The sequence below is a fragment of the Melanotaenia boesemani genome, chromosome 10 (assembly GCF_017639745.1).
Source record: "Melanotaenia boesemani isolate fMelBoe1 chromosome 10, fMelBoe1.pri, whole genome shotgun sequence".
NCBI lineage: Eukaryota > Metazoa > Chordata > Actinopteri > Atheriniformes > Melanotaeniidae > Melanotaenia > Melanotaenia boesemani.
In genome coordinates this window covers 34187404-34212425 of record NC_055691.1, presented here as the reverse complement: position 1 = coordinate 34212425, position 25022 = coordinate 34187404, and the positions used below count along the sequence as shown (strand labels likewise).

Here is a 25022-nt window from a genome sequence, read left to right as displayed (position 1 = left end):
AAAACAGGTTTCTTGTACAACCATTTTAAAAAAAAGGACGGAGGTGCAACAGAACGTTTGCGTCTCCAGCTGTGCAGAGATCACCGTAGCTCTCACTCAGCATCTGAGAGCTTGGGCCCTCAGCACTGACCCCCTCACATCAAACTTGACTGCTCGTGTCCTGTCTGCAAGCCGAGTTGTCGTGTAGGCTGTGTTGCTCTGTCACAAGACATGTCCCACATTTGCAGCCGCCATCGTTGGCCAGCAGGATGAGAGCGTCTGTCAGGAGAGCTGACACGCATGCCACTTTGCTGGGCGACTGACAGAGGGCCACGCCACACTGTCACTTCTCCCAGATATATTGCCTGAGGATAAACATGGACACACACACACACACACGTTAATAACACATGAGTAAACAGAGTTGGAATCTCAGGGAGTGACTGACTGACAGGCTGACTGGCTGACCAGCCTGGGCTGAGGAAGCTGCAGCTCTGTGTCACCCCTCATTCTTACAATGTCCAGCTGTCACATCAAACACTCTGCTCCTGCACTGCTCCTCCTACAGACTCAACCCAGCCACCTCTCCCCACCCCCAGCCTTCTGTACTGATATCACATCAGAAATCTATCCTTTAGTGCAAGAGGACACACACTTATCATCCTTCTTGATAGTCTCTGAGTAAATTGGTTCCTCCCTATTCCTTCTGTTGAATCTGAGATGATCATTTCTTACAGACTTCATTCAAATACTGAAATTCAGGGCTTCGGGGTAGATTTGACCTCCCATGAGATGATTATCCATAGATAAGCGATAGAATAACATCAAGTGATGAAATGTTCTTACATAACATGTCCAGCACTCTTTTGGATAGTTTTTCAGTGTAAACAAAATATTGCTGGAGGAGTTAAAATCATATTCAATGATATTGGGTGGAAAATAACCACTAGAATTACACAAGTAGAAGTAGCCTACTGCACTAAAGTGTTTTAAGTTTAAGTATTACTTCACCTCCTGCCAATACATATGACATAGATGTATTCAGTAGTATCTGTGTATTTGTAACAAAAAATAGAGCTCATGATTAATCATAATCACTGCATACTAAAGTCCCAACTTTTCAGCCTTCTGAAGTTAAATGAGAACCGGTGTTTATAAAAAGAAAGACACAGACTTCTGTGGGTCTCAGACAAACAAACAAACAAACAAACAAACCGCTAACAGCTGTAACATCAGCACTCACTCCGTCCTTCCACTTACGGAAAACAAAGGATCCGCCCCCTTAACTTCCAGCCAATCAGAGACTTCAAGCGTCACCGTACACTGAATTGATTGAGCTTCTGACATGTTCAATGACACTCTGTAAATGTCAGTACTACAGTAACAACATTCTTATCTCAGCTGAACTGGTTTTGTGAGCATGCTAACAATCTTAACATGACAGTTGCATGTAATATGTCACAGTCTGTGACAATGTGAACACTCACCAATCCTTTCTCTTTAAACCTGGCCATTATTTTGGCTGTTAGAATTAAATTTTTATTTCATCAGATAGCATTTTATGCATAGCTCTGTCATGGTGCTGATTTTAGTGGTGAACAGTAAAATGACCAAAATGAGCCCCACACATCAAAGAATGCATAATTAGATTTTGTAATAGTTGTTATATTTAAATAAATGGAGGGCGTCAGAAAGCAGTTGTATTTAGGTCATTAAAGGGCAAACAGCAGCCCAGTCTTTATATTTATATATCTACATTCCACTTTCTAGGTCAAGACCTACGATGATCTTTTGTGTATGAATGGATCTTGTGTCTATGTGCAGGCATGCACACACGTGTTCACAAAATGCTGACTAATTAAAATGACAGATTAATATGCATGTACATATTTGTGTATGTGTATCTATTTCTTTTTATTCATTTATGTAGTTTGTGTAATTCATCAATCATTCTTTTCTTTCTTAAGATGTTTAACAGGAATTTCCATTTTTGTAAATTTACAGGACAATAAAGTTATTTTACTTTACACAAGTTTAAAAAATAAACAGTTTGTGACCCTGTTCATAGAAGACTTGTTCAAATGGCATTTAAAATGTTTGAGTTTTTAATAATGATTAATGAAAATGGATATCCTCACTAGACGTCTACAATATTTTGATTACAACCTGTATATCTATTTTCTGTACCAGCTTCATCATCTTCAAGGTGGAAGCTGGAAATTAACAACTGTCATCTGGCTGAGAGGTGTGCTACACCATGGACAGGCCACGAGTCATCACAGAAAGCCACTAACAAGACTAACAACCACCCACCCAGAGTCACCAATCAACCTCACATGCACGTTTTGTTTTAGACTCTGAGATAAAGCGTGAGAACCAGGTGAAAAGCCACGCCAAACGAGGAGAAAGGCCTAAACCAAGATCCAAACTGGGAACAGCCTTGCTGTGAGGCAGCAGTCTAACCAGACCACACCAGTGTGCTTTCCTGCCTTTGTAAACTTTACATCAGCTTTTTTTTTAGGTTTTGATTACACAGAACTTGACATTTCCATCTAGGAAATCTTCATTTTATTTGTCAGCATTTTGTGAAATTTAAGCTTTTGAACAATAATTAAGAGATCAGTTTATAATGTAAGAAATTATTAGTAACAGTCATCCTGTGTACACACAATTCTCACATAAAAAATGCATGTCTTTGTTGGGCTTACAGTGCCCTCTAATGACCGAAAGACAAACTACACCTACTAACATCTGAAAGGAGAAAATATCGCTGATGTCTCCGTTTATTGAGGGAAAGTCAGTCTGTTATAGTCCATGTGAAAGGACTGAAAATGTTCACACAATTAAGTACGTGCATGGCCAAAAATGAGCAGTGGTGTCACAGTGGGTGGAGGTTCAGAGTATTAAACTCTAAAAATGTCAAAGTGGGATGATAAACTGTTAAGTTTGACATCAGTCATGACCTGAAAATAGGTCAAGAGCCACATTTACAGTTGCATTTGTCATTTAAATTCAAATTTATTTCCTGTTATGTAACTGATGAAGTAAGTAAAATATACTGTAGTGATAAAATAAGCTAATTTAATTTTCCACCTACTATGCATAAAGTAGTTGGACTAATTTTATTAAGTGTTATATATATCTGGCCTACATTGTAAATCATGATACCAGAAATAATCATGAACCGTTCAAGGCTTCTTAGTCCCTGCTGTCAGAAATCCCATTTGCATGTAGTGCTGAGATAAACCAAATATGAGATGTTGTTTAAATCAAAGGTAGTGTTAGTATCTTGCCAATAGGTGGCAGTGTGGATTCATGCATCACAGCTTTCTCTGAGCTCGTGAGAGATCACTAACCACATAAAAGTAGATGCACAGTAACATTAATATAGAGATGACTTTTATTAACTCAGAGAGATGTGGTATCTCATGTGGATTCTACACTAAGACTCAGGAATACAAATGGCTAAATATAGAGGCTTATAAAGACCTACAGGGTGTTAAAATCAACTTCTTCGCCTGTTTTATATCTAAGCATGATGCATTATGTAGGTGTGCAGACAGACCGAAAGCAGACATCAAAAGCATCAGCTGCAGGCTGCAGCTCCGTGCGCTTCCCAAGAGGCTCGCTCCAGTGTCACACTTATTTAACTCCAGTAATATTGGCCAATTAAGTGTGATGTAGGGCGGCCTGCTGGGACACCCACATTTTCAGTTTGTACCGGAGAGTCTGAGCAGCTTAGGTCAGAGGGGTGCAGAAGGCTCTGAACGTGAATGATTAATCCCCAAATTGACTCATTCTTCTCATCAGCAGCTTGTATTGCTGTTACTAGCTGAATATGACAAGAACAGCTGTCCCAGTTAGTTGGGAATGTTGTCAGTGGAGAACTCTGGAGATGCATTCAAGTCATTTCCGTATATAGGCAGTGAGGTAACTTTTATCTTACTTTGCTGACTATCATTTGAAGACGAAAGTTGGCTTGAACTTCAAAAACTGAGTATTTGAGGTTCACTTATATGAACTACTGTTTGAACAAGACGGAGTTTGAAATATTATCAAAGATACTCATTTTATTTAAAAGGAAATAGATAATACAAATGAAGCAAATTCAATTTGTCACAAATGAATTCATGAGTCATTAAAAGCAAAGAGAATCCAGTTATCTCGCAGGAAACTCATTGGCCATCTTACTTGCAGACATTACTCTTGATGAGTTAAATGACATAAGTAGTTTTGACACAGGTCACTTCCAAAAAGTGCTTTCTGTGAAGTAAATACTGTACAGTGCAATGCCAGGTAAACAATACATCACATCTGATCATTCATTGGTAAACATCTTTTATATCAAAGAACATAAATGTTCAAAGTTTCATCAATACAGTACATTTATAGCAGACTTCACATAGACCCTGGGCAAACTCCCAGTCTCAAAGTATTTCACATTTAATTAACTCCCTTTGGATTTCCACCACTGACTTCTGATTAGTGTTGCTCTTTTGCAACTTGCAGTTCTGTGTCTCCAAGTACAGCCTCACCCGCTCTTCTCACAGTTCAGCTGCCCTCTGCTCTCCTTAAGTTTGTCTCTTTGGGCCTGCAGGGTCTTGGAGTCTCCTCTTAAATCGCACACCACAGCTCGGAGGGTTTTGAACCTGTCCATCCGGGTGCTCTGTGCTGCCTCAAGCCTGATTTCTGAATCCTGAGATGCATTGAGGGAGCTCAGGGAGCGTACCGCTGCAAGGCTGCGCTGCTTTCCGGAGGGACGGCGCGGTGTTGTCCTGGTGCCGAGCTCCTCTGGGTGCTCCATGTCCCTCATGACCTCACACAAGTAGCGAGCTAAGTCTTGGCTGGAGAAGGAGAAGGCTCTCTGAGAGCGGCGGAAGGTCAGAGGGGACGATAAGGTTTCTGCATCTGTAGGAGGAATGGCCAGGCGCAAGGCAATAGCTGCGCTGCCATTCCCATTTGGCATGCCCTTCTTGTTGTTGTCCTGGGGAAGCTTAGTCTGCGGGTAGGAGATGATGCTCTGTGGATAGCTGTAGCGAAGTGACTGCGCAGGGCTGGGCTGGAGGGAGCGCTGCAGCTCCACCATGTTAAAGGCATTCTGAGAAAAATGAAAGAAAGACAGAGGAGAAGAAAAGATACATTTTTTATTTCTGGAGCAACCCTTTTCAGAATTTAAGAAATAAGGATAGACAAGATTGCACACAACAACAGTCTGATCAGTGCAGCTAATGCCTCTGCAAACAAATGAGCCTGTTTCTCAGATTAAAATGAGAAACCAGCATAGGAAGGGATGTTGGCAACAACAGCACCTTTGATCAGCCAAGTAATTAATTATCTGATTGTGGGGGTGAAGGGGGGTTCTGCTCTCACCAGCACTATTAAAACAGAGGCTTTAACAGCTATTGGTGTCTTTTTGCTTAATTTTAACTAATTGACTCAGATTTCTTGATCTCCAGGGAGCTGATATTTAGTTTTCATTTCACAACTCCATCACCTTCTTCATCAAATGTTAATATTTACTAGTCTAATGTTTGTCCTTCCACATATACCCTTTTTAAAGACCTTAAAATGTGTGTAATGACATTTGAAATATGTAAAAGTCAAAGAGAGAGGCCCTGACATCTGTTTCATTTGTATCCGTTTGACTGCTAAATGTCAGCGAGTGCATATGTTCACCTGGTCCTGCTCCCCTCCTCCTTCTTCGTCATAGTTGAGAACATTCTCTCGGATGTCCTCCCACTCGCCGTGGTGTGCAGACACGTGGTACACGCCTTCCTTGAGGCCCTTGTGTCTCCTCCAGCATGAGTAGAGAAACAGCCCCAGCATCAACACTGAGGGGTGCCAGAGAGCGTGTTAGCACAGCAGGGAGCACTCTCGCATAATTAAAAAAAGATATCGAGCAGAAAAACACATCTTAGGGTGTAACAGAAAATGGAAATGTGAGCAGAAAGTTATGATATAAATGTAAAAGCCACAGTGGTGTTAAGAATAAATTCATTTACTTAATGCAATGAAACAATGAATGTTGTGTTATTTGAAATAAATAATACATTCATACATAATACAATTCATAACATAACATAACACTGATTTGTCCTGAAAGACCTGCCCGCTGCACTGAGTGCACAGTGAAGACATACTAATGGAACACACATGGAAATAGAGGCACCACCTTTCCACCTATTCCCTTTGAAGTTGTCTCTGTGTTTCCCATCTTATCAAAGACCACAGTTCCTCAGAAACCTATTAAATGAATTTGTACTCCTCCCAGCTTAAACTCAAAGCCTCAGTGGCTCAGCTAAATGCAGAGAGGAATGCCGTGGAAGCTGAGCAGGAAAGGTCCTAAAGCATACACATCAATCACTACTATTGTGTGCTGAATTATACAACATGCAGGACTGACCTTTAAAGTCCATTAATCTCAACCAATATTTTTCTCCCATCTGCCATCCCTCTTGGTCATTTTTTTCTCTCCTCCGCTATCTGTTTTTACTAGTTCACACTTCAGGTTTCTTTCTCTGTTATCTCTGTTTTTTCCCATCTTTGTCTCTACATATTGGATCTTTCTTCTGTCCTTCCTCCTCTCCTCCTCACTCATTAAGTTTCTTACGTTCCTGTTTTTCAAACTCTCTCTGGCCTCTTCTGGCCTTGGCTTTTATCTCGCTCACTAGATAGGATCCATTTCACCTTGAGTAGTTTACATGGTGTGAGCTGAGTATCAGTTTAATTGGAAATCTTCAGAGAAATGCAAGGTAATGACATTAGTCTGGATTTTTAAAGTAATTGCTTCGAAAGAGAATTATGCACCAACGACTCTTTGGTGGTCATGCAAGTAGGTATTGAGCACCCATAAACACAGATGAAAACAACTCTCTGAGAGCTCATCTCCACCAGTAAAATGTGATCTCAATTAAAAATAATCTCTTTTTAGTGCCTGGAAAATTCTTCTGCTCCTCAGCTGCTACACATTTTTATTTCAGTGCTGCTCTCATTTCAGACTGGAAAAAAAAAGATTGAAGCATTCCCTCTCAATCCCCAACTGAGTGTCCTCTGTATGTGGTGGAGAGGCGAGTGGTATTGATTAGCTGACCTGGCTCCTTCACCGTTAAACCAGAATAGCCTTGGAGAAAACACCAGAATCTTGATCAGACCAGGCGCCAACCAGATGCTGGCTCTCGTCCTCTCGTCCAGGATTACCTGCTCTGAGCTGCTGCCCGCAGGCCTGAGTTTACATCATCCCTCAGCATCACCTGAGCTGATATTAAACACATCATTATAGGGAAGGAGCTGGACGTGGAGCTGAGCTCTCCACCACGTACAAACATACAAAGGTAGACACACAGCGACCACCACACAGAGTTGTGCGAGTGAAAGTGCAACTATATCCCAGCGAGATCAATATCACTCAGGGTGGAGCCCAAACATCACAGTCATTCATCAATCTATAATTCTGCTGCCTTTCTGCCCTCTAACCGTTACTATGAACAGGGTATTATGATGTTAGTCTGGACTGGACTCTGCATTATGAATGAGTGTGGAGTACACTACAACCTAGCATGATCAGAACACTTAACCCTTTCACTGAAACTCCAGTATGAAAGTAGTGAGGGAAAAAATGAGACTGATGAAACATCAGTGGAGGATGAGGGTGAACAGAGAAGTAATGAAGAAGCAGACGGAAATGAGACAGGTGAGAGATGAGGAGGAGTTGAAAAAAAGATTTATTCATACATCTTTCAGGAAAGTAAAAAGAACAGGCACTTTACACAATCGCTTGGCATCGGAGCCCATATGGGCAACTCATTTCTTCTATTCATCAAAAACAGAATCAGATTTGTTGCAGGACTAATGAGGATCGGTCAGCTCATCTGGCTCTGTCAATAACGCACGCTGAGCTCACACGCCGCTCGGCCTGTGATGGCGTATGTAAAACTTAATAATGGATGATCGTTTTAACTTTTAATGCACATTGAGGCAAAGTAAGAGTCCTCCTTTAATTTAGCAGCCAGCAGTCTTGCTTAGTGTTCCAAGTGAGTATTTATGGTTGTGGTTCTTGTGGTGATGAGGGCCGCTGTTAAACAACGACTACATGTGCTGTGAAAGCAGCTGTTTACTGAATTCGAAACCTTAACTAATTTGATGTCCACAAGCAGCCAAAAGGACAGTTAATCTGAAAGTGGAGCTGACTCTTCTTTTTCCTTTAAGTTCAAGTGAGAGATTTAGCTTGTTTTATTATTTTTCTAAGGTGTGAAAATGTAATTACACTCCCCAACGAGGGTTCATTCTCACCTGAATTACATTAAAAAGAGGGGATTCTTGGTGAGGTGAAAAGTTTGCGCTCTGAATATAAATGCTGCATCTGCAACAGTGGGCAAGCTATTTCAAATGGACGGCATCTTTTTTCTAAGCATTGCAAGCGAGACATGAATTTCCATGAAAGAGGCCAAGGCCACACTCCGTCAGCTTTGAATTAATTGTCAAATATTGCAGACAATTTTACATGTTTCACTCTCAAGTGTCAGAATAAGTGATGTCCTAATACCAGCCACACAGCCCTGGAGGGAATGTTGAGTCAGTTATAGGCAGGGACAGTGTATTGAATCGCCCAAGCGTTTTATATGTGACACCAAGGCTCATAAACAGCAAAGGCCCTTTAGAGGGAAGTAAGTGCAACAACATGTGAACCATTTGTCCTTCCATCTTTGTGAGTACCAGAAAGAGCATGATTCCTCTTATACAATCCCTAAAACTAATACAATCTACTCACCCCTTTCTTCAATCTTAAAAATGAATTAAAGGGATCATCCATCATTTTTTGCAACAATTTTGAAGTTATCGATGCATACTTATTTAAAAAAACAAAGGCCCCGCTGGCAGCACATGTGGGTAGATATTGAATCTTGATCCAATTAGATCTTAACACAGCTTATGAGACCATCAACCATGCAGTTTTATTCAACTGCTCATATGAGCTGGCAAGCGTCATCGCCATTACCAAACTGGATCAGGTCGAGGGCTGAAGCCTCATTTGAATAATCAGTTAGCTGATCACTTTTTATTAATGATTAAACATTTGGTTCATCTAGCTTTACTCTGTTGTTTTTTACTTTCTTTTCTTATTTTTAAACTGAGATGCTTGGAGTGCAGGCCATGGGCATTTTTTTTCAGTTTCCTGATATATTACACGCTAAGGGAATTAACTCACTGAGAAAATAAGCAGAATTTAAAGAATAAAGAACAGGAAGACCTCTGCAACTCCTGTACTCTAAACTTCATTTTCTGTCTTAATCTAGTCTCCTTACCTGAAAAATGTTGTGAAATTGGGTCATTTTCATTTTGTTTTTATAACATAATGCTGCCTCATATCTTCAATTCACCTTCTACAGAGATCACATCAGTTCTGACAACAAAGTGTTCTTTGTGTTAAAAAGTGTTGCTTTAAGCAGATTTTTTTTCTCGTTTTGTCTCCTGATGTTTGCATCACAGTATTGATATTGTTCTAAAAATGCACAGCAAGGATTAAATATTGTTTCACCTTCAAATGCCACAAATGCCACAGATGACTGTACATCTTTAGATTGTTAATATTTAAAAAAACTGAGCCAAAATAAATGTTAAACTTTCCACACCTTTTGGTTTACATGTGCTTTGCTTATCAAAAACATACACGTAAAATGATTTTTTTAATCTACTACTTACCTGGAAAAGGGTGCCTACACCTCCATCTATACTGTCTGGCCTCAATAACAATACATACTCGGCATCAGTGATAAATCTCAAAAATTCAGCGGCTCAGTTCTCAGCAGGCACAAAGACACCACATAACCTTCCTCTTATAATTATTGATTTCAAGATTCTGCTCCTCAACTACAAAGCAGTCTGAGCTTGCTCTCTGGTATACGTCTCTGAACTCATGACCCCTTAAATGTCAGAGTGCAGCCTTAGATCATCCAATGCGTCTTCAAAGGGAGACTTTTGCAGCGAGGGGCCCTTAAACCCCCACATCCAAAGCTTGGATATTCTTTGGCTTCGAATTATTTTATCCAAACTTGTTTATTAGACTGACGTCTGCTGACTGATGCTGTAATTTTGCCTCAACCACCACTTTGCCCACAAATAAGGACTAAACGTTGTCACCTGACTCAGTTTACTGCTGGAGGCAAGCTGTCTTACAGCTGGATATGTGCTGTGAGATTTCAAATAGCTTTATATATTTTTTCACAACATATACATCCTTATTATCTTTTTAAATTTCTTAGTAAGTCCACCTATCTCTTTACAGTTCCCTGATTCTACAATCCCATTCTCTGACAAAGAGACTTCATGATAGATCTGGACTCTATCTAACCCTAAGCTGAACAAGGGTACACTAAAAGCTGTCCTCACATTGCAGGTTTTGTCTGTCCTGTGTGCTTCATATGTTTCACAAGTCCAAAGTACACAATCAAGGGACATTCAGCTTGACATGGGAAAGCAGAAATGCACCCAGAAATGCATGAAAGACAAACATTGAAGGAGTAAAAACGAGTGTAGGGTGGAATATAAAATAAGGTGAACAAATAAATAGTAAGGCTGTGGGTGAAATTGACTTCTGAAGTTAACATTGAAAGAGACAGGGGAAACAGCAGTGATGAGAAATAAAGAAAACATAAAGAAACTCCACAACTTTCAAGGGATTTTTACAGCATCCCCGTGAATCAAAAATTAGGACACACAATGCTTTTTTTTTTCCCTCTTTCCTTGTGCATATTTGTTTCACGTTTTTACCAGCCGCCCATGGAGAAATCACATCCTGGTGCAACTCAACAAATCAATACATTAAAAAGATCTTTGTGAGCAGATGTCACAGAACTAAAAAGATTGGAAAACAAATAAAAACAGACTATGTTACAGAGAAAACTATAACATTAAATAATGAACCCGTGACAATGACAGTAAATAAAAAGGTACCACAAGAAAATACAAGAAAAAACATGACAAGAGATGATAATGAAGTTGGATTACCACAGGTAGAAGAGGACATAGTCAACATAGCTACCTAGAAAGGCCAGAACACAGATGCTGATGGCGAACATGGAGCTGAGGCTGAGGCTGTTGCCGTTTTCGCTGTGGAAAACAGCGAGCGCCACCTCGCAGTGCCGGCCCCGGTAACCCTCGCTGCAGTGACACGAGTAGCGGGAAGGAGAGTAGGCCACGCAGGTGCCGTGGCGACATGGCCGGCTGGCACACAGCGTGTAAATGCACACTTTGCCCAATGGGCTCTCTCTGGTCATATGACCTGGAGGGCACCTGTGCAGAAAAAATGAAGAACAGTAAAGAGACATGAGAAACTAACATTAAAAGAACACTGAATTCCACAGAGCTCTGAGGCCTAAGCTGATGGTGTAAAAAGAAATCCCTCAGGAGTTAGACCTCTTATTTCAGATTCAAAGATATGCTCTTTGAAGGTTACAGAGTGTCGACTGCAAATGAAAGAAAGAATACAAACTGAGAAGCCAAGATTGGCTTTGCAGTAGTACTCCCCCAGTATATTTGTACAAAATATCCTCCCAATATCATTCACCCCCTTTGCTTCTCTCTCTGCTTTGTATCCTGAGGCTGTGCAGCAATCACAGAATATGGATGTCAAAGTCCCCACTGGTGTGAAGTCTTGAAATCACAGCAAGGAGACGTTGTGGTCCTGCAGCGTTTAAAGGGGCAGCCAGGACTCAAACAGCCAGCAGTGGTAAATGCTGTTCTCTCAAATTGACACACCATTCCACAAACAGTGTAACACGGTGCATGCAGATGTGCAGACTTTATTGTCTATATTAGCTGCTACTTGTGTAGATGTTTGTTTGCATACGTATTCAGAAAATGTAACTAATTATAAAGATTACAGACCTTGCATTATGATGATTCTAAATATTTTTTTTGCATACATTTTGATTAATTATAGTGGGGCAACACAGCAGAATTAATGAAGACAGCATTTGTGCTGTCTTCATTAAGGAAGGTTGTGCTTCTTTGCTTGTTTTTTAAATGTCATGGGTTACTGGAACACTGAAAGGGGTGCCTTATTTATTCATTTGTTTTCTGTTGGGTTGTAGGGAGTAGAAATGAGAAATCAGTATCTTTTCTTCAGTAGATCATGGTCAGAGGGCTCTCAGTTTGGAAAATCAGGGAGGAATTTTAATGGAAAAGTAAACTTGGAGCTACTCAGGGTGGACAACCGAACAACATATTTCCACCTAAAACAACACAAACCTCAAAAATTTTACAGCAATGGTATAAAAACTGATTTTTAAATTGAATGACTTTTATATCAGACAACTACTGACTGATTTTCTACTATTTTCTCAACTGAAGAACATCCATGTTGCTGCCCAGCATATCCTGTTGTTGATTGGCTGAGTATAACAGGAGATGTTTGAAACTTTGGCTAGCTTCATGCTGGGCATTATTTTTTACAAAAGTTAAAAAAATGGAACCTGCTTGTGCCTTTCCAAGATTTTTATTCACTTTTAAAATCTCACGATCTGTATTTTGGCTTTAACCCGGTAGAATTTTGGGTCCCAGCTGATCAGCTGTGGAATATGCTGGGCAGAAACAATGCATGCAAAGTAGTGGCAAAGTTAACGTCAGATGCAAGTGACAAGGTGTAAAAATCTTTGTATCTAGCCTTCGCTACACTATGAAGTTTTTTAGATTTAGGTTGTGAGCAGCTGTTTCCTTAGCTGCCAATAGAAATCCACTGATTCTCCAAACTGGGAGAGCTCTGAACACAGTTTACTACCAGTAAGACTGTGAATTAACAAACCTGACAAAAAAGATAAAGAGTCATAAACAGTAACACATAAGATATAATTACATTAATATACTGTACATATCTAAATTACCAACCAAAGTATTGCCACAACCTAAGGGATTTTCACTAAAACACTAAGACAGTCAAAGGATAAAATGCTATTGTTATTAGTTATTACAGTTCAGTCTCTCCATCTGCTTCTGACTAGATGTTGCTGATGTTTGTGTGTTGGTATGTTTCTCTGCAGGTACGTTTGATGACAACTGTACTTTTTCATATCATCATTATCCTATTTTTTATGTATCATGTAGTACTGTGGTAGTTTATATTGTTTTTATTTATTTATTTATTTTTTGTGGTGTGTTTAAGGCAGCCTAGACAACTGTTATTTACACGTTTTAATCCTTTCCCCCCCCCCCCCCCCCTTTTTTTTTTCTTTTTTTTTTTCTTCACTCTCCCTTTATCTCGATGTCAGGTTCGGCACTGACATGTAAAGACTAAAGAAAATAAGATTACAATATAAAAAACAAAAATATCAAGGGCAGTAATGTATATAGAGCAAATCTGTCAACCAAAATATGGCACACAGACCACCGTTCTGTATGTTAGGATGCTGGATAGGACACTAAAAAGTACTTGTGCTTACCAATTAACCTATAAAGCTGACCTCTTCTTTTTTTCAAGTTGTCAACAAAATTAAACCCCTCCATGAGAGTTTTGTTGTCTGTCATTGGCACATGCTGTGCACAATTTCACGGACCTCCTTGTGTTCCCATTATCTCTGTGACTAATAGTTTGTGGAGTATTTCCTTTTATTAAGATTTTAGACTCTTGTCCAGTAATCTCATCATCTGGTTTAGAAAGTGCTGCTAATGTGCAGTAAGTGCAGCTGAGATTTCATGTGAGGATCTTGCTGCTTTTATTCCCCCCTTTTTTACACTTGTTAGTGCCTACCAGTCTGTTTCGAGTTGCTTTGTGGTATTTTGGCACTGTGCTAAGATCACTGTACATCCCCTGACCTTTGTGCTACAATATTACCTATATTTATATTATATGAAAAAGTGTGGAGGCTTTATTATAAAGAACTTCCTTTTGTCAGATTTAGTGGTCTAAGTTGTAAGGCTGCACGAGACTTGCTGCATTAGTAGTGAAACTTCTTCTTTGTCTCCTTAAAACTATTTGTGCAGCAAAAGCCAAAATTATTGTGGCCAGGAAGTGCAAAACAATACTACATCCAGTGAAACACTTTTACAAGTTTATGCGAAACACTTTTACAAGTTTATCGAAACCCAATTACAAAGATGGTGTTTCACTAAAATCTGTGATCCATCAGAATCTGTGACCACAGGGGGCGATAGTGTACATTTCTCTGAATGTATGTCTTAGAACACGAGCAAAGTCTGATAGCTGATAGCATTTCTGATAGCTGTCAGAATGTGTGACTTTACTGCATTATAATGAACTCAGACTTCAATAAAAGTGTTTTCAAGACATACGTGCAGAGGGCTCCCTGCAGTCACAGAGTCTGATGGGTCACGGATTTTGGTGAAACACCATCTTTGTAAGTGTTTCACTGGATGTAAATTTGTTTTGCACTTCCCGGTCACCGTTCAAAATGAACTGGAAGCCTGCAAATGATGAGACAATTAAAAGTTAAGGAACTTGACCCAAAGGTGGCTTTGTAAAATCTTACATCATTTTAGTATCTGAATTCTTCTGTAGTGTTTTTTGTTGATCCTGTTGCTTCTTGTTTGGACAGAAGATGTTTATACAAATTAGACAAAGGGTCTGTTGTCATGATTGGCTAATAGGATCCAAACTAAGTTAGTCTTTCTGAACTTGTCCTCCAGGTTTGGATGTTTCCATATATCAGATGGATGGGTCAACATGCTTGGGCAGAACATAACAACAAGCTGCTGAGAAGAGCCATTTAATTTGGATCAAGTGGGCTGGATTAGGAGACATCTAAAACCAGCAGGTGACCCCTGGTCTAAACCATCCAGCTAAAAAAAAAAGCCACTTCGCCACCACAATGGTTAGCTCAGAATTTCATCACTGTATGTTTCAAAATACGCAAAATCAATTAACGGTATTACAACAAGACATTTATACAAACTCAACACTTTTGGTTATTTCTTGGTAACTGCTCTTTCTGTGTGGCGGCAGCATAACTGCACAACAGAACTGTTCCTACTTAAAGGAAAACATATATTTTGGGTGCAAACCATTTCATTTAGCAAACATGAATTTCCCTGCAAAGGGATTAATAAAGTATTTTTCATTTCATTTCATTCATTTCATATGAACTCTGACTCTTTAATGCATTCCAGGCAATTTAAAAAAGATACTAACATACCAGCTGGAGCTTGTGAGGAAGGGCGTCGTCTACTGGAAGTTTGTTGGATTGATTCAAATGTAAATACAGCACATTTTGTACCGTAGCAAGTTGCACCTCGATCAGATGCTTCTAGTAACTATCAACAATTTGAGATGACAGTCCTGGTTAGACATTTGATCACTTTTAGCCATTAAATAGAAAAAAAATACCTTGATTGATATACTGACCTACTCTCAATTTATAAGTAGTATGGACCATGTCTCCACAAAATTTTAGTTTGGAGAGGGACTAGCTGACCAATTATTTTCTCTTAACTGTTATTTGTGCTGTGTTTAGCTACTGTTTTGCATTTCTGAAATGTTGCACCTGCAGTCTGGTCACAAATAATGTGCCTTCTTTGCCTCTTTTTCCTCATATGTAGTTTCACAAGCTCATGCAAATTAATGCTGATTGCGAGACCTTGTTTATGGAAGGAAAATGCTAATGCTAATAGCCTTCAACCTAATGTGAACAACTAGGAAGTTTTTTTACTTTGCAAATAAATAACATTTAAAGCACCTGCTGCAGTAAATGTATCATGTTTGCATTGTTTTTTTTATATTGATATAATCCTTTGATGCAATCTTTGAGTTGGAATTACTAACTTTATAATAAGTAAGGCTGTGCTATGCATCCTTTGTTCTGTGGAGATAATGTAAATATGTACAGAACGTGCTTGTGCATTGTAAAGCCTCTTTAAAATGCTGGGTTATTTATTCTGCATATTTACCCTACCTGCATTCATGGTGTCTCCAGAGGTCCACACAGACCAAGGGGGGGGAGCATTGATGCTTTTTGCAAGCATCTGAAGAACAGCCAACAGAGACACCCTGTGAAGTGACAACCTGAAGCCCCTCTGAAGGCTGTTCAGCATCCAGAGGGATGGAGCGTCCGTTGAACCTTACATCTCGTAAACAGCCTAGTGAAAAAAGAGAAAAAGAGGAAGAGGAAAGACTAGTCCTCAGGTAGAATCTTTTATAGGCACACATTTGCACAACAGCAGGGTATAAACCCAGATACACAGACAGATGCGTTGACACTCATAGACTTACTGACACACCTGCAGACCAATACTCTTACACAGCCAAACACACAAACAGCCTCAGGCTAAGCTGTCAGCATGTATTTTCTTTCTCATTTTTTTTCCTGGATATTTTCCTCTGCTATTTAGTTTACTCATTCTGCAGGAAGCATAGGATCTATGGTTTCATGTAAATACAGTACATATCAATGCCTCTGACTCATTCGCTCTCATGTCATCTAAGACATGAAAACACATTTAACAGGTTGGAAAAATAGAAGCACCAGTAAAGGGTGAAGATAAGCATCAAATCATTTGTATTTCCAACTGTGCGCTCTGTTCCTTTGAGCAAAAAGAGTCTATTAATTAATTAATCTAATACCACCTAATTTCTCCTTCACTTCATCCACTCTTACAAATTTATCTCATTATACATCACAGATAGAAAGTTCTTAGACCTTTTTCAACTTTTCATTATTTTCCTTTGTGTTTGAAATTAATCTCAAAAGGGATTTGATTATTTTTTCACCCTAATCTACATGCACTGCTTTACAATGTCAAAGGAAAAACAAGTCTATGGTGTGTTTTGTTAATTTATTGAAAATACAAGACTGAAACACCACATTTATATAAGCTTGGAAACTTTTTATAACACAACAGAGTTAGTAAGCCTCCTGCTTCAACCACTGGTCTTGAGATGTCTCCATAAGTTTTTTTAAATTAAGAAAAAAAAAATATATATATATGTATATATAGATTTTATATAGATTTTACATTCTCTGGATAAATGGATGCCTTTACAAAGAATATTTTAGGAAGGATATATATATATATCCTTCCTAAAATATTCTTTGTAAAGGCATCCATTTATCCAGAGAATGTAAAATCTAACCTTGGATGGTGCCAAGATGTGTGGCTGAGAGAGCTGCCTGTAGACCTTCCATACAGATTTGTGTCAAAGCACAAAAAATGTAATCAACCTCCATCATACTTAAAATGGAGGAAGTTTGAAATCACTGAAAGACTTCCCCCAGATAGCAGACACATTTGGGACTACTCCGGGCTACTTTAGGCACTTATGGCTTAGTTACAGCACTGGCAAGTGTTCTGTGGACCACATGTGGTCCAGATGTCAGTTCATCGCTTGGATGTGGATTATAGCAAGTGTTGTGTGGGCAAAAATGTGGTCTGGAAATTAGTGGCCAGCTTGGCTGTGGGTTATGAGAAGTGTCTGGTGGGCCACCTGTGGTCCAAAGACAAGGAGACGGCCTGGAAATTACATCAGGTTCCTTGTGGGCCACAACTGGTAGTCATGTGGCTGAGTTTTGGCTGTCGCACTCACATGAAGTCGGTGTAAGTCAAGGCCAAATGTGCCAAACCAAACTGCAGAAGTAGGCTGAATTTGGGCCAAACATATTTTGCTATCTGGGCTTTGTCTCTTTACCCAGAAAATGGATTGAATAGGAAGGTAACTACCAAGTCAATGGTAATTTTATTAATGAGAAGCTGTAATCCTTCATGAAGATCCATACAGGGAACAGAGATTAGTGCAGCATGCTGCTGATCAGGCCTCATGGTATAGTGAACAGATGGAAAGATGGAAGCCATTCCTCAATAAAGGGCACATGAGATGGGAATGGGAATTTACTAAAATGTTTAGCAATGACTTACAGACAAATAGAAAGCAAATCCTCTGATCTGAATGATTGATGTATTAACTTTCATCGTCCTTCTGTTAAACATAGTGATGGCAGTGTTGTTCTGTGGGAATGTTTCTATGTGGCAGAAAGACTAGCCAGAGTAGAGGGAAAGATGATTGTAGAAGAAATTAGAGCAGTCCTGTTGGAATCATTCTCCTACACTGCTCATAATCTTATGCTACTGCCAAAGTTAATATTTAAATAACAACTACAACAATGACCTAAAACATACCGCTGAAAACACAGGAGTGGCTTTAGTAAAACTCTGTGAGACTCCTAGAGTGACTAAGGACTAGTCATATTTCAGACCCTAACCCAGAGAAGTGTCTCTGGAAATAACTGTGGCTGACAGTCTCACTTTCTGTGAGGAAGATGTACAAAACTTTTCAGACAATTCCCAACAAAATGTAAGGCTCCTATTGCTGCTGAAGGTGATTTAATCAGCTGCTAAATAAAAGATTTAAAAACCGGTGAACAGTATTGTGCAAAAGCCTTGAGCAAAACCATGCTTCATCCTTTGCCTCCAAGTAGCCACTTACCAATATTTCGCCCGGCTTTCTGAAAGTCATTTGCAGTTTTTATTTGGACATTGACTACTTTTTTGTCCAGTTTAATTCCAGTCCTGGTATCTGACCAGTTTCAGAGGAATATGTTCTCTCTTTTTTTTTTTTTGCCATCTAAGTTATTTAATTCTGACCTATAGAACAGTCAAGCATAAAACGGACCCTAACTCAAGGTATAGACCAGTGTTGAGTCTACATACACTACCAGTTAGTTTGGACAGCTTTGCAAAGAACCAAATTTAAAATACCATCTTTAGCCACTTATTTGTAGTTTACTTAACACTCCAATAACAAAACAATGGAAAAGGGATCTCAAAACTTTCCTGTTGGTTCAGTTCATTTATTTAGACTTCTTTATTTAGAACAGGAGAGCAGACACCTACCAATGAAGCTGCGGTTGTGTCCGGAGGGAAAGGAATTTCCAAACATCACCACGGACGGATCAATAATGATCTCCTGACTTTGGCCGGGTGAGGCTGTAACTTCCAGTCGTCCTCCACCTCCATCCAGTCTTAGCGTGAACTCTCTGCCATACCGATCCAGCTCCACCTCATGCCACTCCCCATCATCTAGACGATGATAGGGCAGTGAGATGTTGTAGTCCCCATCTCCAAGGTTGTAGAAAACAGCCAGCAGGCCTTGAACAACCTGAGATACACAGTTGAGTTTTATTCTTACAGTCGAAGAAGCATGAAACATATTTAATATTCAGGAACAGCTCCACATCTAAGGCATCATCGCTCTACTACTGAAAGAGTTTGCGCTGCTGTAAAACAAGCTGTTCGGTTTTGTCAGCAGCTGCAGGAACACTATTTTTGTTAGAGTAGATTTCAAGGATTGCAAACAAGATTGTAAAAAAGAAAAAAAAAAGAAAGAAGAAACAGAGGCGGACACAAATGCCAGCAGACTGACAGTCTGACAGACCTGGATTCCTACCATAGTGTGCTGTGTTCATGGGCAAAAAAAGCTCTTGAGCATAACAACAGTTTAGGAAATAGGGCAGGTCCCCAGGTGAAAAAAAGTCAGCAAAGGTTGAGCAGGGCACAAACAGTGAAATTTAACCACTCAGACAAGACTTTCTGCAGTGAACATGACAGAAAAATGGTATTAAAATTTCAGCTGTGACTTTTAGCAATTTAGCAATTTTGCAGCAATGATGATTTGCAGAGATGCGACAAACACCACTGCATGGCAGAGTCATCCTGAAGGGAAGGTATACATGAAAGAACAACTATCTTCAGCAGTTAAGGATGAGCAAACACAATGGACTGAACCAATGCGAGGCTCCTATAACTGCAGCTTGCACATGTCTAAAGCTTAATTGGAAACAGCAGAGCTAAATAATTCACATTCAGCCCGGCTTACATTAACTATTGCTCCCTCAGCACGAAGAACTAAAGTATGTTCCTTACTGGACACACATAATGTGTATGTGTGTGTGGACACACATGCTTAGTAATAGCTGTACTGTACTCTCCCTATTGTCTCATCTTGCTTGCAGATCCATGGGGAAAAAAATGTGCAAAGGACTTGATATTCAAGTAATATCTGAATAGCTAAACCTTTTGCAGCATACACAGAAAAGCAGACAATCATCACAAACCCAAAATGTTCAAGCTCATGTTTGAAGTTTGAAAATCAATTTCTAAGCCATGACTTCTTTTTATTTATTTATTTGGGGTTTTTCAATCTTTGGCACAAATTTCAGAGCATCCCAGTCACTTTTCACAGAATGCACTGGATAAGTGTTTTCTTTCCAGAGAGACCATACTCCTCAGAGAGCTGCATGCTGTATTCACAGCTAGCCCCCCAGTAACCTCTGTGTGAAAGTGTAGTTATTTATTCAGTGTGCACTCTATTCTATATCTAACCTTAAAAAAGGACAAAAAAGGGCATAAAGACAGACCTTTAAATTAGAGCTTGTTTTTGTAAAAAAAAAAAAAAAACACACAGCAGACTTTTGCTCAAGTGTTTCTGCCAACTTGGGGACAAGACGGCTGAAAATGCTTCAGTGTGCTAGCTGCAGACAGACATCAGATGCTTTACACAGCTCACCAATTCAGTTCCAGAGAGAATATCACAGAGAGGCTTCACAGCCCGTACACTGCACAGTAAAGACTACAGTCTTTTCTTTCCTCTGTCACTAAAAAGCAGTGACAAGGGACGAGGACGACATTGTTTTCCCATATGTAGTGGGGAAAAAAATACAAAGAAAAAACAAGAAATGACGCTTAAAACAACATCTGACAAACAAGAACTTTCAAGAGAAACAAGATGTTTTCACAGACAGGCCAGTGGTGTGAAATTCACAATAATAGAGACAAGTTTGGTGTAACCAGCTGACCTGAGAGTGACAGTCCGAGAGTCATTTACCTTCAGATACTGTTCCCTTTGGCCTGTCTGTTGATGGGAAGCTAAAACTAATGCAGCCTTCGTAAACACTCAGAAATGAGGCAGACAGGAGAGACAGGCTGTGATGGAGGTTTGGGAAAATGAAGTGGACCTGACTCTGTGTGAGCATCATTCCACTGCAGTTGTGGCAAAGCAAGTAGCATGTATGCAGACATGACTTTAAGCTACTTAAAGCAAGCTGTGTCTAAACTCAAAACTCCCAAGCCGGGGATTTGACCTTCCACTTATTACAGTACACAATCTCCTTCCTGCCATATGTAACTGGGTCTGAAACCAGAAACAGAAATAACCTTGAAAAAAATAAAGTCTATTTTTTTTAAAACAAAGTCTGCAAAAAACAGCATTCTGCAGACTTACCAAAAGACCATGCTGAGAACATACATATGTCAGTCATCCACCCCTCAGTATCCACCCATATGTCTCCAACCCTGATATTACTCACTCTCAGCCTGACAAGCATCTGAAGCAATCATTTATAGGGCCTAATCATCATTTTAAGCTTGACAAACACGACAATCACAGCTGTCAAGGTGGAGGCGAGTTACAAGTCATGACTCACCTCTAAGCGTAGATATTCACTCTGCTCCTGGGACAACAGGCTGAGAATGACACCGGCGGTAACACGGGTGCGAACCCCCACCTGGACCCTCGTCTGTCGTGTAGGCAAGGACCACAACAGCTGGATCTGAATGTGGCTCCGACCATCAAGGGAAAGCTCTGCAGACACTTTTCAATCAAAAACACACAAGGCTTGTTCAATTAGTCCAGCTGTCACATGGGAAATACATGTCATGCTTCAGTGGGGGTGTGTTGCCGTGCAGAAGAACTTTATTTAAGGCAAGGTTGTCTTCCCACACCATGATTTTCCATTTGGTTCAAGCACTTTGTGAGTTTCAAATCTAAAACTCTGAGCTTGCTTACCTTGATCACACTGTGGGCCTGTAAACCCTTTTTCACACAGGCAGCTGAAAGAGCCCCGCTCCCCATGACAGTGGCCCCTTCCACAGGAGGGAAGCTGCTCCACGTTGGTGCAGTGGTAATCAATAAGACCGCAGCCAGGCAAAGTGTTGGACGATTCAGCAGGGGAACCAAGGTCATAGAGCTAGATGGTAGAAGTAAAAAAAAAGAGGATATATAAAAAGGAGAAAAACACAGGGAATAGAAGAAAATGAAAGGGTTGAATTCACCGTCCTTGCAATCCAAGCAAATGACTAGAAGGGAATGTGCCTGCAGATGGCGAGAGAACTGTCTCACTATATGTAAGAATGTTTTTCATTCTATTATTACTATCATGATAAAGATAAAATACATTATTACTGAACCAGTGCAGGAGTGTGGGGGAGGTTTTAGTAGTACAGGGAAAGAGACATGATCCCAAAAATAAAGAACCATAAGAATGTAACCCACAGATACTACTGTATATGCATAATTAAATACACATGGGACAAACAAAAAGAAAACAGCAGAAAGTGTCCAATGAAGATTTTGGGCCACTTTATACATCCAGAAAAGCTTCATTTCATCATTTTAACGTGGATAACCCAGTCAGGCCTACCAGGCCATCTTCACTCCCATAACTGCACCAAGTATTAGATCCAGGGCTGGTGAGAGCACTGTGGCACGGCTTGAGGTCCATCACAACTGTTTCCCATTCACAAGCAATCCCTAAAGTTTCTTAATTACCCAGAGGGATGGTTAATTAATATGTATGTATTTATGTATGTGGGTGTGAGTGTGTGTGTGTTCTGCTTCTGTAATTTGTGTGTCTGATCATTTTGATGTGTTTTGGGGTTTTAATTGCTGTGTGGTGTTTGATGTAGGCCGGGTGTATGCTTTATTGATTAAGATTTCTCTTTTTCGTGCTTTTGTTTGTTACCTAGCTTCTTATGTTTATTTCTATATTTTGTTTTCAAATATAAATCATATTTAGCATATGTGTAATGAACTTAGAGGGCGGTTTCTCACACGGTGCTCAGACATCTCTCAGAAGTGCTCAAATGGGCATAGATCAAGTTAATGTGAAAGTCATAGCTTATGTTTCATATAATTCTTTTACTCAAACAATTCTGTGACTCTTTGCGGTTCAGGATCAGGACATTTTCTTCTGTACTCTTTAGAGCAGGATTTGTTCAGATGTAATATGCATAGCATAACAAAGCTGTCGGATCCACTTCCTGAGGTGTCCAGGGTTCAGGTTTTTTCCTTTAATTTATCTCCTGCAGCATGGAAGTCTGATGTTGAAACACAAATGTCATATGATAATTAAACTGCAACGATTCACTGAAAAAGCAAGCTGTCATTTTTCTGAAATCAACAAAGTCAGCAGCAGGAAACAGATGTTGGTGAACATTCAGCAGCCAAACAAACACATTCAAAGTTTTTAGTAACAGCCACTGACTGCAGGACCAGTGGAAGGTGTCTGTACTACAGCGTACTTCTACTAACTTAAAGCCAATTCATGCAAAATACTTCTTTTCTGGATTTCTCTAGAAAACTACACTGTTTTAAATCATCCACTGTTTTAATTTCTCAAAAATAATCAATGCAGATGGCAGTAAATACATTTTTAATAGAAATAAATTATATTAGATTATATAATCATCTATCTGGATTCTATTGAACAAAACTGTCCACCGTTCTAACTACGGTGCTCCAAATTATTCTCACAGCAGCATCAAGCCCAGTGTTTTCATTTTATTATTATTTTTAAACTAACTTTCAGTACAGAGACAGTAGCTAGAGATGGGAGTTCATGTTCGTACAGAATGGGGTACATGTGCTTTGTTTGTATGTGTGTGAGTTTGTGTGCGATTGTGTGTGAACTATTATGAGGTGTGTTTTTTATTTTTTGTTAAATACTTTGGTTTGTGAAGGCTTTTAAATTTTGTTTTTAATATGCATATTTTGTTTTATTATGTAAAGCACTTTGTGTTGCTTTGTGCATGAAAAGTGCTCTATAAATAAAATTTGATTTGATTTTGCATAACAGTTTAAAAAATTTAAAATGGTTCCCTGAAAAAAGCAATAAAAGGAAACCAATGTATTTTCACAGATCAAGTCATGTTACCAAAAGAGTTCTCCTTGAATTTCACCTTAGCAACTATGTCATCTATTAAACTTGTAAGTCCATGGATAGTTTGTGCCTGTATCTTATTTGAGGATACCAGAATGGTTTCCCTTAAGTTGCTGTTTGGACATAAATTGCCCCCCACCCGCAAAGAGCTTCCTATGAAAGATGCTTTACAGGTTCTTAATAGGGCGGACTCTCAAAAGGGACGAGGTCAGGGGATAATGGTGGCCACACCATGAGTTTGTCTCTCTTTATACCCACAGCAGCATCCATCCATCCATCCATCCATCCATCCATCCATCCATCTCTGAGCCGAAATACAGCTTTATGCACAACTGCAAGCCAAGATGTTCAGTGGCTCTTTAACAGCTGCTTTCTTAATACGATGCTTTTGCCTGACAGACACTTGATATGCTTTTATCTGAACAACCTGTTTGCTCTCTGAATCACACACAAATGTTATAACCGTACGATGATACCGTACGTTTTTGTGAAATGTACAGTGTTTTTATTCCTTTCACAATTAATTGCACTATTTCACACCTTTCATTTGCAGATCTTTCCTTTTTCCATCCTGCAAGGAAACTGTGACTTGCTTAATAATGTGAAACAACCTTCTTACATATTTTCCCTTTAATTAACCTCACCTGGGAAACTAATTATCAAACCTGTCTGAGATTGTTTTCAGTGATCTAGAAACAACACAATATAAATCTTCCACAAAAAAAAGCATAAAGCCCAGATGTTTAATTAACAGAAATCCAAATTCATAATAATTTGGACCATGATAGGTATGTTCAGCATCATCTAATTACATAAAAATTCAGCTCACACATTAATGCATCTGTTATTACTTTTCAACAGTGTCATGCATAATGACATTTTGACATAAATCATTCTGAATCCTGAGAGAATTCTGCTTTTGTTATCTGAGGACCTTTTTCTTTTCTTTGTTTTTGCGATAGAGACACATCAGAGACTGTCAGAGTGAATCTGTCCAGAAGAAAAAATGATGAGCGAAGAACATCAGCATTCACAGGTTTCCAAGTGCAGCCTTGATGTTACATTTACATTCTTATTAAAGTAGACTCTTCCATCAATATGATGTCTGTC

At 39.5% G+C, this 25022-nt stretch overlaps 1 protein-coding gene across 1 annotated transcript in view; it reads right to left on the bottom strand.

The window, feature by feature from the left end:
- Positions 1–4029: 4029 nt before the first annotated feature.
- Positions 4030–25022, bottom strand: part of LOC121648042 (neural-cadherin-like) — a 72825-nt gene continuing 51832 nt past the window's right edge. The window contains exons 26-32 of the mRNA XM_041997954.1: positions 21761–21941; positions 21399–21565; positions 18811–19075; positions 15879–16062; positions 11018–11268; positions 5656–5810; positions 4030–5077 (exon numbers count right to left, since the gene is read on the bottom strand). Of these exons, the coding sequence (XP_041853888.1) occupies positions 4511–5077; positions 5656–5810; positions 11018–11268; positions 15879–16062; positions 18811–19075; positions 21399–21565; positions 21761–21941 (1770 nt within the window). The 3' untranslated portion in view covers positions 4030–4510. The remainder of the gene's footprint in view (positions 5078–5655; positions 5811–11017; positions 11269–15878; positions 16063–18810; positions 19076–21398; positions 21566–21760; positions 21942–25022) is intronic.